At 38.2% G+C, this 15,262-nt stretch overlaps 1 protein-coding gene across 3 annotated transcripts in view; it reads left to right on the top strand.

Moving 5' to 3' along the window:
• The window catches only part of LOC120525295 (A-kinase anchor protein 7), a 275,212-nt gene that overhangs the window by 212,147 nt on the left and 47,803 nt on the right, over positions 1-15,262 (top strand). Inside the window, exon 8 of one of the 3 annotated variants that reach the window (XM_039747464.1) lies at positions 7,689-7,868. The exons of the other annotated variants lie outside the window; for them this stretch is intronic. Coding sequence (XP_039603398.1) covers positions 7,689-7,729 — 41 coding nt within the window. The 3' untranslated portion in view covers positions 7,730-7,868. Of the gene's footprint in view, positions 1-7,688; positions 7,869-15,262 lie in introns of those variants that run through there. 3 annotated transcript variants of the gene reach the window in all.

The following is a 15,262-nucleotide window of genomic DNA, read 5'->3' as shown; positions in this document are numbered from 1 at the left end:
AGGAGAATATCCGGTCATCAGCCCATGATCTGAAAGTTAGGCACAGTTAGATTATGCAGCAGAACAACAACCCAAACCACAGAAGCAAGTCCACCATTGAATGGCTGACAAAAAACAAAATTACGTTTTGTAGTAGCCTAGTGAAAATCCTGGCTTGAGCCCCATTGAGATGTGGTAGGACCTTCAATGGGCAGTTGATAGTCAAAAATCCTCCAACATGGCTTAATTGCAGTTCTGTAGAGAAGAGTGGGCCAGAATTTCTCCCCAGTGATGCCAAAGACTGATCCCCTGTTACCAGAAGTCTTTGATTGAATTACAGTTGGTGCTGGTGATGGTGGCACAACCAAGGGTCAAGTTTAGCTAGTAATTAAAATAATTACTTTTTCACATGGATGATATACATTTTGGTGATCTTTTTTCATTCAATAAAAGATATAAAAACTGAGTGTTAAGTTTACTCAGTTTGTAATATGTATTATTCTAAATTTGCTTGGTTATTCAGAAACAATCAGCTGTTACAGTGGGATGCAAAAGTTTGGGCAACCTTGTTAATAGTCAATATTTTCCTGTATAAATCGTTGGTTGTTAAGATAAAAAATGTCAGTTAAATATAGGAGACCTGATTTTGTTTGAACAATTATTGCACACTTTCTGTAAATCCAATAAACTTCATTTCACTTCTCAAATATAATATAAACTGTGTGTGTCTCCTATATAATATATTTAACTGACATTTTTTATCGTAACAACCAACGATTTATACAGGAAAATAATGACTATTAACAAGGTTGTCCAAACTTTTGCATCCCACTGTATAAATAAGTAAAAATAGAGGACATTGGGAAGGAGGCAAATACTTTTTCACAGCACTGTGGACTCAGCTGCCAGGTTTTAAATTACAATAAGTCATCCTGTTATAAGGCAAATAACCTAATCACTCTCCTATTAGTGCATCTTATTGATAAACCCATAAAGTGTATGTGTCGTGATGCCAGTCTACTGTAGCAAACATCAGTAAATTGTTATCAGGTCAGGTCAGGCTGAGGAGCATGCACTGGCGCAGCACGTTGCTGCACACACCACACAACAAAACAGTTCGGAATCCCAGTTGGTAACCCCCAAGGCAGACACATGGTCCATTCCTACCCTCCGGAAATGACCATCTATTGGCGCTTTTCCACTGCATAGTACGGCACGACACGGTTCAGTTCAGCTCACTTTTGGGGGGTTTTCCACTAGGAACAGTACCTGGTACCTGGTCCTTTTTTTAGTACCACCTCAGCCGAGGTTCCAAGCGCGCCGAACTGTTACCAAAACGCGGACGGTAAACTCTGCTGGTCACTGATTGGCCAGAGAAAATCGTCATTACTGCGTCACTGGCTATTCTTTTCTTTAAAGGTACACACACGTGGAAGTTTGTGTCCCGTCTCTCCATCGCTGGACGCAGTTTGTTGCATAAGTGGATGAATGTTTCTTCAGACATTCGAAAGTTCTCCAGCCACTGAGTGTTTGTAAAACCGGGAACAATCACATCCCACCACTCTGAAGCACGGTTAAATGTCCAAACAGATGGTCTGTTGCAGCGACTTTTTTGCAAAATGTGGAAGATCTGTAATATACAGAATCAGCATTTTAATGTTACACTGGCAGTTAAGTTCATTTTATGCTTTGCAACAGTGATAAAAGTTAGCTAGTGATGTGCTTTTTTTAGATGCTTACTCTTGCGCGTTGTTGAGCTAAAGTGTTGTCGTTGTCTGCATGTTGTTGTAAAAGTTCCACGGTGTCACGGCAGTAGAGGCGGCGCAGCTATAACGCCACGTGAATAATCCCGCCCACTCTAAAGCGGTACTAAACTGCTGTCGAAAATCAAACCGAGCTGAACTGAGCCGAATCAAGGTGAGCTGTACTGAACCGTGCTGTGCCGTACTATGCAGTGGAAAAGCGCCTTATTTGCCGAAGTCATGTGTTATGTGGGTGTCCCCTTGGCCTGGTTCAGCTGCTCAAGTCCTCAACAACAAGGATCCTTCGAGCTGGATCACCCTTGGGAAATCACTCCACATCGTTGTAATGCCATAACTGACACTGCTTCATAATGCAGGTAATGTGCCTCATTTTGAGCTCAGTGAGCAACCGCTCATTCAACACAAATTCAAACAAGCGGTACTCAAGGATTCCCTGAAGAGACACAGTACTGAATGAGTCCAGTCTTTGTCTTAGGTCTCTGGATAGCGTCCATGTTTTGCAAGCATATAGCAAAACAGAAAGCACCAGGACTCTAAAGTCTTGGATCATAATCCTTTTGCAAAGATATTGGGACTGCCACATGCTTATTTCCAATGACCTCATGATCCCCCCCATGCTCTCCCAATCTGTCTATTGACTTCACAGACAGGCACACAGATTCATCGCTCAGTGTCTTCGAGAGCTCCGATCAGAGCCTCCAATAACTCCTCAAAGATCACAGCATCGTCAGCAAAGTCAAGACCAGTGAATCTTTCTTCATCAACAGATGTTCCACAGCTGCTGGACCCCACGACCCTGCCCAACACCCAAGCATTGAACAGGGAGGAGCAAGAACACACCCCTGACGAACCCCAGAATCAACTGGGAAAAATACAAAACTTCTCCCTCCACTCTGCACAGCACTCACAGTACCGGTGTATGGGGCTATATATGATTTTAAGTTAACCTTAGAAAAATTTACATAAATCCATTTATACTGTGGTAGATGAGGATGAGACCTTTTACTGTCCTACTTTTTTTTTTAAACCTGAAGAGCATTATTACATCATTCATTTATTTTCAATCAATTATTCTTAATTTTATATAGAGTGATTCACACATCATACCAGGCTGTTTTTCAGAGGAAGCAATAATACATTTTTAAATTGTAAATTAAAGAGCTTTGAAATATATGTTACAAATATAGGCTAAGTTGTACATAAATAAAGAATAGGAGAATAGATGAAAAGCCTGAGAATACAGTGTGGTATATTAGGATGATTATGGTTGTTCCACAAGAAAGGCAGAATACAGTTTCTGTCAAATATATTTAAATGTTAAAAAGGATAAGTGAGTATTAAATCTAGATTTTCAGTATTAAACATTTCATCTACTGTTAGAAAAGGCATTTTAAAAATTTAAACTGACATTAGTGTCTGCTTGTTTTTAAATATAATCCTCTTTTTTCAGTAGAGTATGGCACTCTTGCATTGCCATGTTATAAAAATCAAATGACATATTTGTTTTAAGCATGTAATTCCACTTTTTTTCCTTTTCCTTAAATCATTAGCTCTTTCGCTCTAGCTTTGTCTCTGCCATCTCTGCTCTCCTTTGATTTAGGCTCTTTAGAGACACATTCATTGAAGCCACACAAATTTCCCTCCAGCATTTGTCTGCCTGAGAACTGGAAACCTCAAAGGATGGCACTGCAGCGCTCAGCTGCTAGAGTTTTGTGGAGTGGAAAATGGTGTTCATTTGAAAATGCACACAGATCTCCATTTGAGTATTTCAGACTATTAGTAGTTTGCCTGTTAAGATTTTTATTCCTGTTCCTGTGTATGAATTTGTAATTAGGAATGCATTTGTAAAAAGTAGACTCTTTAAAGGGCATATTTTTGAATATGAATGCATCTGTCAGTAAGCACAAAGGTGAAAGTTTATAAAGTCTTATTTTAATAATGTTAATACAACCCCCCTTAATTTTGTGACTTATCTTGATATAATAATCACACTTGTTCACTGACAATGTCTACTTTTTACTTTTGTATAAAGGACACACAATATACAGTTTGGATTTGCAAGCACATAGTCTTAAATAATATTGTCTGCATGATTATCAGAGAATTCCAAGGAAAGGACTTAACACTGTCTGGTTATAAAATGTTTATTAAAGGTATGCAAGCTCCTTTTATTTGGCAGTGTTAGGAGAAAATGAAATATTATAAAGAAACCATTTTTTGGTTTTTTTGGTACTATTTTATAAACTACTTTAGAAGTTGGCAGAGCCAGAATTAGCAGGAGATATTATGCTGAAGTCTAACAGCCTTTTTATGTCTTTTATAGATTATAATGTCTTTAACTTGCATGGTTAAATTGTTTTCTTGGGCAGATGGTAAGTTTACAGTCGTATTCAGCCATGCTGTTAATTTTGTCTCTCCACTTCACACTTAATGGTTGCTTAAAGTATGTATGTAAATGATAGATAGTTTAATTATTTTTGTTATTGCTTTATAGCTAGAAACTTGTGCAAGCTCTCAGAGCCTCTACTCAATGAAGAGCAATATACAAAAGTAAACTGAATTAAATTGAATACAGCTATCTTACATAAAGCCTGTTAGACATGATTTCTTGGTTCTAGTGGCTTATGTATGGATCTGTTATTTTTTAAATCTAGTTTTCTTAGTGGTACACTAAATGCTGCTCATCTAATTTTGGGTCTAGAGTTTGACATGAGTAGCATGTCCTGTATAAACATATCAGTGGTTGAACTTCACATACAATGCTATACTTTTTTTTCAAGCATCATGGGCCCACTGTAAGTGTTTAAAGATTTAAAAGTGTACATTTTATATCTTTATTCTGTCCACTGTAAAGTTGTTTTAAGGATGCTGCCGGCGATCTAAGCCCTCTTTTTAGATAGCTTTGGCTTTGTCATGTTGATACTGGTAGCACTAGAATTGATTCCTTTGGGACAAACCGACAGGAATTTAAATGTAGAATCACTTTGCATACAAATCTGCAGCATGACGTTGGATTTAGTGTACCTTAGGATGCCATTCGTATTGTTTGTGGAAGTAATCATGCAATCAATTGATGCACACATTCAGGTTTTACTCACTACATTTGGACATGATACTAGATGCTGCTCTGTATTTATGATGGTAAATAAAGCAACTAACAATCTATAATAGGTAATTAATCGTATTTTAAGAAGATGATCCATTTCTGTATTAAATCCTACCAAAATCCTAATGCAAACTAATAAAATATCCTCTACATTCAGTTTCTAAGAAGCACAACTAAACTGATATCCATCCATCCATTTTTCTAACCCACTAATCCAGTACAGATGTGCAAAGCAGCTGGAGCCTGTCTTGGCAATCAAGGGGCAGAAACACAAACAAACATCTGCATTGGCTTACCTGGACTGCACCAGCCCTGGAATTAATCAGGAAGTATTAAACAATAATTGTTTTTTGTTGTTCAAAGAAACATTCCTACCACTAGACTAGCTGATCCAGTCCTCTTTAACCCTTTTACCGTTTACTTCTAGTCGCATGTACACTGTCATCTCCAAGTTTACATGTCTCCAGTGAACTGCAGGTAGTGATGGAAGGTGGCTGTTGGAGAGCATTTACAACACATAGCAGCAGTAGCACTAGATACAGGCAATATCTAAGCAGGACACCATTCCATCACAAGACAAACACACACATGCGCACACACACTCACTGGGAACAATTTAGCAACATTTTTCTGTTATGTAACCAGAAGGTTTTCCTCAGTTATCAATATGAAGAAAATGTTTGTAAGATGAATGTGTCATATATTAAAGAATCAAAATTGGATGGTGTTTTCTTCTCCCACCTAACATCTTCAGTGAGTACTTTTCAAACACCTTATTTTACTAGACAGACCCTTACAAGCACATTCATGTTCCCTACAACAGCTTCTCTGTGTTGTTTTCTTTATATCTTCTGCCTTCTTTATTTTTAAATGTTTAAAATAGCAGCCTAACCAGATGAGTTTAGTTTGCCCCTAATTAGCCTCAATTGCAATCATATTTTCAGTATGTTGCAATTAAGAGACTAATTAGGGTCCTTCTAAACACTGCAGCATCAATGGAAAAGGCAGCTGCACTCCCAGTCAGAAGATCCTTTTGGTGGTTATGCAGAGCTTCAGGCTGTAGCCTTGTGTTTATTGTGCATTCTATCAGTGTCAGACGTGTAAATGTGTCACCGCTGGGTATATTTAGGGTTTAAAAATCACATCATTGTGTATGTAATGTATCTGGGTAATGTCTTCCATAGCCAAAGAATTTTCCTTATGACAGTTTTGAGATTTATAAAGGCAAGCTTTTCTTGTAAAGTTATTATTGAAGAAAAAAAATTATATGATTACAGTGACCATAGAATAATGGTATTTTATAGTATATATGATATATGTTTGACTTAAACAAAATGAAACCAAAATGAGAAATGTAATCAGTGTTTAAACAGTGCCTAGTATATTTGATGTTTCTAAGTTACTTGCGTCATAAAAAAAAAATCATCTAGCCATTGTTAATTAAGTGACTTTGAAGAAAACTCTCACCATAAGATAAGGTGCAGAGAAGTGTACTATTTAATTTACCAAATGAATTTACCAACCATACACTATCATATTTGATCATACAGGAATTGTAGGTTAAAAACCACACTGTTTTTTACATAGCAATCTTTTCTGTCGCCTGTACCAGCCATCCATATTGTGACTGGCAGTGGATGATCAGCAAAGCAAAACACTGCAGGGCAGGAGTCATGGTTAACTCCAGCAATGTTGGTTTTTCTTTTATTAGTAGTCCAAATTGTGAGTTTTTTTTTTCTTTCCCAAATACCTTCACTTGCAATACTTGGTTCCAGGGTGTAGTTCCTGTACTCTTTGAGTCATCAAGTGAACTTGAGATCCATTGTATATATTCACCTTTACTGCATAATTTTTAGGGGAGTGACTGCAAAGAGGACGTTTCCTTGAAACCTCATCTCCACATAGGGAGGGACGATTCCTTAACCCCATGTGATTGACTTCAAAGAATTTGTCTGAGGTGGTGCATTTTCGGATTTGGTACAGAATGAGAACAGAAAGTAATCTGAGAAATGCTGAGTCTCTAAACCTCTGCCTGCCTAAGAGTTATGTTTGTGCCTCCTGAAAAGGCATGCTGATCAGTGACAGTGTTAAGTTCAATTCAGCACAGCTTATTATTATCTTTGTATTTTAAGTGAATTGCCCACCCCTGCCTAAAGCAGTGTCATTTTTAAATAAAAGTGTTTCCTTTGTTTTGTAGCATTGTTTCCTGGTAGTCGCTGTGAGGATTACCTACTTTTTAAAGTCATGCTATCAAAATCACCATTCTATAAGCAGCATGATTTCAAAGTAAATATTTTCATTTTTATTGTATAAAACCAGAAAACATAAGATTTTCATTTACAGTGTTATCCAAACTTTGTTTGTGTTTATGATATGCTTGGACCAGTAGTGAATGATACATATTTTTCAGCAAGAAAGGCTAAAAGTTGAGTTGGACCAATGCTTAATTAGTGCTGAAAAGAGTTAATGGAAGGTCAGGATGTACCATGAGGTTTAATTACACTCTTATAGTCATGTTCAATGCCAGATAATCTAAGAACAAAGTCAATAGTTTCTTTTCTAAACACTATATTTAATTATTTTGTTTTTTCAGCACCCATGTGTCTCTGCTTTTCCTGTGTTTCACCCCCTTGATCTTACGTGTGCACCATCCGCTGCCTACACACCAGTGTCTACCTGTTAAGGATCTGTCTATTCATTTCTTTACTTGAAGATTGTTTGGTAGTTCCACCCATCAGACACTATACTCTTTATGTGTTCCATTTTTCACCAGTCCATAAAGATTTCCTTTGTTCTTTTGTCCACTACACACTGATGCATTTCTTTCTTTCCTCCTATAGGCACCCACTTTTTCTTTGTTCTTTACACATCTGAATATTAAAGATGATTTTGGATCTTCTTGCCGAGTTCAGAATGCAAGCTGCATCCAGCCATCATTCTCATAACTGACAGTCAGCTTCTCTTATATGTGACCTAAGCTTTCTCCCAAGTCAAGGCTTTCATTCTTTTCAAAAATATATAACCACCTTGACCAGGAGCATATTTCACTGTCTGATAAAGGCAATGTTCCAATTTTATTTTTTCTTCTTTTTTTAAAGAGATGCATTTCTCACATATTTGCTGTTCATTCTTAATAATGTAATTTAATAAAAAATGGAATGCCCTGTCAAAGTATTACTTATAAGAAAAGTACAACAATAATGAAAAGCAATATACCAAAAAATTGAATCTGCTGTACAAGGATTTTGTCGATTGCTTCACCGTAGGTGAACTCACCTTAAACACACTGTGAGGGACAAATCTGCATCCCAGATGGTGTGGACCCCACTCTCATACCTGGCCAGGGGGCCTTGATAACAGAAGGCAGGGAGGGAATAACAATATCTCCTTTCCATATCAGGATCCAGATGTGGAATGAAACTACAGCAACTACAGGGGGGCTGGCGTCCTTATAAACATTAAGAGATACCCAGGACGGACAACACAGTGAGTGTATACCTCCTATGTGCAGAGCATCCCCCTGTACAATGGGGGGCAGCATCCTGTCTGGCAAGCTCCATTATGGACACCTGAAAGGCAGCATGGCAGTTGTGGTCCCATGGGCCAGCCCTTTCAGGTTCTGTGGGAGCTGCCAGAGTGGGCTATTGCATAGCAGCAATACAAGGACCATTGTAGTCCTACATGACCTGGAAGTGCTTCCTGGAGGTAACTGATTAAGCACTGTAAGTACTCTTGGGTCTGGAGTTAAAAGAGAGCTCTTCACTTGGCTCAGGGAGTCAGAGTCGAGAGATAAGCTGGACAACACTCCGCTGGTAAAATTGGTGGAAAACAGAAGGAGTAAAGAGAACGACTGATGGAAGAAAGCTTGTAAAAGGTACATGTTATTGTAAATAAAGTGCTGGATTTTGAATGCAGGACACTGAGTGTGTAGTTATGTCTGGGGTTGGGGTACAGGTACGCTCTCTAGTGGCCACAGCATATTGATGGGATGCCTACAATAGTGATCATGCTGGATAGCAAACAAAATGGTCCTGTGTTGTTTCTCCCAAAAGTTATCAGGTTGCAGCTGTCCCTGTTAGCTGACCTATCACAATTTCATACCTTTGGGGTGGCAATATTTATTAAAATATTTGCATTACCAAATGTTGCTTTTCATTGTTTTGTACATTTTAAATGTATAACTTTTCTTTTAAGGTAGTTTGCAGATTTCAGGACCATTTTTTGAAGAAGTTATAGAACTCACAGTAGACAGTAGTATCATGATGGGATATTTTGGAGCTTTTTCAGTGAGAAGGGCCATAAACTGAGATAGCATTGTAAAAGGAAAGAAGAGTGCATACAAATCCAGAATCTATAATGGGATTTAAACATACTTTGATGATGATTTTAATAAATGCAGAAATGTCCATAAAATTAAGTGTGTACTTAGTTTACTTACCAATTTGGATATCATTGCATAATTTCTTTAAATTTAGTATAATCATGCTGCTTTCCTAATGAAATGTTGCTGTTACACGGCTTACTAGTCCTGTGGCATATGCTCCTCACAAGACAGGCCACATGTAACAGTCTATTTATCTGATTCACGTAGCTCTCTGTTCAGTATGGGGGCCTGGAAGAGATGGTACTAGCATTGCTTGTGGATACAATTTAAGATCGCTTGTGAATTAAGTGCATTGTTATGTAATAAAAAATGATTTATGATTTACTGCTGTCTGAGAAAGCTTCCGTCCTTCTCTTTTTTTACCAGAAGCCAGTGTGTTGTAGAGGTTAAGGCTTTAAGGTTTTTGACCTCAAACCCTAAAGTTGTGGGCTCACATCCTGCTGCTAACACTGTGTGACCATGAGCAAGTCACTTCACCTGCTTGTGCTGCAATTGGAAAAACAAAAGAAATGTAACCAATTGTACTGAATCTCAGATGCTGTAAGCAGTATTGGATAAACACATCTGTCTAATAATAAAGAGAATTCACCTTTTCAAAGCCATGCACCTACTATATTATAGCAATCCTCCACTTTGTGCATCTTCCTGTTGCTGCCAGGATATACACTGCTTACTCCGTTTTAAAATTCTGTGTTCTAAAAGTGAATGAATGAGAGAAAAAAAAATTACTCCTGTTTAACCAAACATTTAACAGCTAGGTAACAGAGTGAGTCTGTATTCATTTATTTTTCTTAACCATTTAATCTCAGTTAAAGGCAAGAATTAAACTGAATCCCAATCCATTGGAAGGTACACAGTGGCAATTTGGCATTGCCAGATAACAGCACACCTCAGAGTCATTGGGGGAATTCAAGCAGCATGGCTTAGTGCCTAATGTGTTGGGTTCAGTCCATACCACTCACTAGCTCCATGACCTTTAGCATGTCACTTAATCTAACATTGTTGGCTCTGTAGGGAGAAAATATAAATAGCTGTACTACAGGCTTATAATATTAAGTCCCTTTACAAGTCACTTTAGTTTAAAAAACGGTCAAAACACTGCGCACACCAGGTCTGCATTTTCCATGTAATTTTACACAGTGCCAAAGAAATGTTTTATATGTCAATAAAAATCCATTCATCTGTTTTCAAACTTGCTTAATCCATTCATGGTGATAGGAGATCAGAGCCTATCCTGGTGGCATCTTTTTTAAGACAGAAACCATATGGGAGGTGAGCACATCAAATGGCACTCTTACACTCACACATGCACACTCAGACCCATTTAAGTCAAGGCAATAGCCATGTGTGCTTGTTAAGAATGAAAATTTAAGTTTCATGAAGCATGGTGAAGTTGCACACCTGACATTAGTGATTAGTGGTAATATACCGATACAGCTAATGAACAGAAATTTTTATTTGTCTAGTAAAAAAACAAAATGAATCATAATTTTTAAAAAGCAACTTATGACCACAGTTGAATTCAGGTAAAGTTTTCAAAGTGCTAAGGATAAGATTAACTTTCAATACAGTTGTGCCTCCCTTCCTGCTGCAACCATAAGACATATCAAGCAGCAAAATCAGTAGAAACTGTCAGAAGCCATGCCGAGTTTGTCCGACTCTCTTGTTTTGTGTTTTGCAGAAAATAGCTTCATTACTTTCACCACAAAATGTATAGGATTTTTACCAAAACTATGTTGTTCATTTTCAGATTAAAAAATAACCTTTTTTCCCCACCTATATTGCAGTTTTATAGGGTGTATAAAGAAATCTTTACGCCTGAAGACTACTGATAATAATATATTATCTGAAGAGAATAGCACACACATTGATAAAAACACTACTTTTATCAGACCTCACTGCTCTGTTGTTAATACAGATCAAAGGTCTTCTTTAATTTGCAGGATCACAATACAGCAGTTGCCTTAATGCAGATCACACATACTATAGTACATGAGAAAACGCCACCTTAAGCTTGTATCTCTTTAAGAGGATTGTCTATCATGTGGTCTTTTCAATTATCTCTGTTTATGCAAGTTCAAGGTTCATTTGCCGTAGGTAACTTGTACATTAGAGTTATTTCTTGTCCATATTATCTCAGTAAATATGCAACATGTACTGTAAATAAATAAATTAAATATTAAGTTCTATATCTATCTAGGTATAAAATGCAAAGTTGACTAATTGACTCATACACTCTCAGCATCAGAAAATCTGAAACTTGGCAAGACACAATGATGTTTCATGAATCTAGCATCCATTACACATTCAAAAATCATACATAAAGCTTAGATCATAAATTAAAAACGCAAAGTGTAAAATGAGAGGCAAACCTGTAAACACATTCATTCAAATGTATCCATTCTAGTCTATCATGGCACCAGAAAGTGGCAAATTACTGAGTGTTGGTTTTATGTGAAAGTAGGAATGTCACCATATTCTGTTCTGTACATGTGACAGTAGTACTCCTACCTGAGTCACCAGTTAAATTTCACTTTACTCTGTACATGTCACAATACCTCTACTACTGTTACTGCCAGGCCAGTTTAGACTCATCTTTAACCTAATTTGAATCTCTTTAGGATGACAAATCCATGCAGACCCTGGCAAATCTGCAAACGTCATACAGGCAGTGAGACTGAGCCCAGGTTTGAATCCCCACTGAGCCACCTGTGCTTCTCAATTTAAACACAAATATCAGGGCAGCTCAGAAATTGTCCAGTTCAGTAGAACTCATACTTGCTTGTTCGAGGTAATGGACTGGTGGTCTTGATTGGTTTGCAAAAGGTACACAACCAACAATGTTGCATTTGATTTTATTTGTGACTGTATATTTTATGTTAGTATTATTTTCTAGATGTTTTATGCTCAGTGTTCAAATATCACAACGATATGAGTTAAAATAAATATTGTGAATCACCTTCAAGGGAGGTGACGTATAAAACAATAGCTAAGTAGGCTTCATGCTATCAGATCAGCACATGTCTCACACGTTAGTAAAATTTCTGCATCTGACAGAAAAACCCTTTAGCAATTCTTTCACTAGAGAATTTTATTTAACCATACAGCATGTTGAATTAGCACATCAGAATTCATGAACAGCCTTCTGGAGGCCTCACTCCCCGGTCGCTATGGTTCTGACTCCAAATCATAACATCCAGTTATTGAGTGTATAATGAATGGAAAGTGACAGGGTACTACTGAAGCAGTTCATGCCATTACATCCTCTGACTACTTAACGTTTTTACAGAAGTGTTGAGCCACTCCAGGCGCCCCCTAAAATTTGTCATTTTGAGAAGCACAGAGTTACTGTACAATACAAACTCTGAACTTTTTTTATTGGTTCTTTGAAATGAAAGTGCTGAGAGATTTTAATTTTATTTTAAGCACTTGGAAATACGTTGCAAAACTAAGTAAAAGTCATGGTTTTTCATGTCATAGACATGTGCATTCTTACAGTCTTAGGCCGCAAGTTTAAACTTAGGTAAACCAGTGCAATAATCCGGCCTTGTCAAGCCAGGTCCTTGCAGTTATCCACATACCTGACCAGAGCTTCTTTCATAGGACAGGTCAAGAGCAGTAAGTAGAGGCCACGCATGGCCATGAAGTGTGAAAAGTTACTTATCACAGACATTTTGTTGTAACGTCCAATTTCAGGCCAAAAAAGTCCATTTCAGTAATTGCTGTATACAGTATATGGAAACAGAAGCACTTAACCATCTCGACAAAAGCAAATTGATGCAAAAAGTACTTCTGCCTTATTTATTCAAGAGACAATAATATACTGTTCCAGAAGCTTGAAGTATTCCTAATCAAGTGTTTCTTGATGTAGATGAGGTAAGACTTTCAGCTGCCTTCTATTGTTTTCTTCATGAGGTGGTATAATTTATTTTTCTGTTAAATTCCAAAGTAAGCTTAATATTAGTCTTATTTAGAGAATAGTTTTGTGCATGGGAGAGATGTTGTACAATCACAAGAAAAATACCAGGAATAACAAGACCTTTTGTAAATACTGTTGCCATTAGGCAGCCATAGCTTTTGTTTACTGTAGGGAGAAAAGAGGAAGAATGTATTTTGCAGAAAAAAGGAATTAAGTAATGTTCTGAGCAAAGGGGTATAACAGGAAAATGTGTAGCTACTTACAGTATCTGTCTGAACATAAAACTAACAGCACAAGAGGAGTAAATGCTATTGCCATCTTTCCAGCCACATATGGCACGGCCTGAATGTTGACCAGCAATGAACTTTATATTGATGATGCTTTTTTAATTAATTATATTTTATTCAGTAGCTGCTATTGTTCTGTAGAAGTGGAGGATATAACTAATCTGCTTTAATATTTTTCTAGACAGACCACATCATTAAAGCATCTCCCAGAGTACGATGGCAGAGTGCTGTAGACTTTGTTACAGATCATTCTGTTCTGTGTTCTGTCTGTGTCATAACTTATTGAAGACTGAAGGCTGTTTATTATGTCGTTGTGCATATTTACTTTTAATTGCTGCATTTGCCCTTAAGCCTTTATTTTTGGTTGCCACTAAATTGTTATGCAGTGCTTTTTTACAGTTTGTCTATTTAGATAATGTTTTTTTTTTCTGGCTGAAAGGATTTGTAATTTGTTTGTAGCATGTGAAAGTTAAGTTAAATATTTAATGTTGTAATATACTATATCTATATAGCGCCCGACCTGGCACAGACCACGCAGAGGCATGTGTACAAAACACAGGCTTTATTCTTTTTTCTTCAGCCGTGGTACACGTCTTCCCCGTGTCCCACAGGCCCAACACAGTCCCCAAAACACAAAGCACAAACTTAAACAACCTTTCCTGCCACCACCACTCCTCCCAGGCAACCTCGTTCTCTTCCTCCCGATTCTGGCCACGAATGGAGGGAGGTTGCCTGCTTTATAGCCCACCCAGAAGTGCTCCAGGTGCCTGACCAGCTGGTCTTAATTGCACCTCCGGGTGGGGCTGGTAAGTTGTCCATTGTGGCGGCTGGCTCTCCGCAGCACCTCCTAGCGGCCACCCCATCTCCCAACCGGACTGTGGTGGACTCCATGTCCCATGGAGCCACGGGGAAGACTGAGAAAGAACCCACTGCGAGGGAGGCTGCCCCCAGGTGCCCCGGGGGAGGCATTGCACTGTCCATGGTGGCTCCCCTGGGACGTATGCAGCAGAGGCGTCCCGACTGGGCATGGGACCCGGCTGTCCGTCACAATGTGTATATTTTGTTAAGCACATAATCTGCATCATAGCCAATTAAAGGAAAGAACAAGGATCATTTTGCATTTTTATTCAGATTGTGCACAGTAAACTTGCCATTTATGCAAGGAAGTAATAACGAGAGAGAGAGCTAAACAGCAAATCGGCATTAGCAGACACAGTCTTGTAGGGATTGAAAAGGTAAAAAGGTTAGCGCCTAGAATCATTTGAAATGTAGAAGGACAAATGTAGTAGCTTTAAAGTTATATTTAAATTCTTAATATGTAAAAAGGGTTAAGTAGTTATCTTAAGAAATTAAGTACAATGACAGTCTTATTTGATGTTGAATATCTTGGAAGCTTGCTTTTAGGAGGCACACACTGGCAAGAGATCCTAGCTAATCCAGCTTCTCAAGAAAGGGTTCTAAACTGAGCCAGAGGTGGGTAGCCTGCACTGTAGAAGATAAATGACAGGTAGGCAGATAGGGTGACCTTTAGAGGGAGAGAGTTCAGACTTGTTCCCTGGTGTGTTTGTGAGACTCCAGACCAGAGAAGTAGAGACAGGTGAGTCATGGTCTGGAATTGTGCAAGATAAAGAGTGTATACTGTTCAGGAGCAACAACCCAAGAGTGGGGGTGGTCAACCATTTTCAGGATCTCAAAAAGAGTGACACTGACATGGCACGCAGGGAAGAAAAGTTCCTATGGTCACCTCAAAACCAGTCACTAGAGGTGCAGACGTTTTTGACCTTGACACTAATTCTGATACCTATGAGATGGTAGGCAAGAATG

The sequence above is a fragment of the Polypterus senegalus genome, chromosome 3, assembly GCF_016835505.1.
Source record: "Polypterus senegalus isolate Bchr_013 chromosome 3, ASM1683550v1, whole genome shotgun sequence".
NCBI lineage: Eukaryota > Metazoa > Chordata > Cladistia > Polypteriformes > Polypteridae > Polypterus > Polypterus senegalus.
This window is presented reverse-complemented; position numbering and strand designations above follow the sequence as displayed.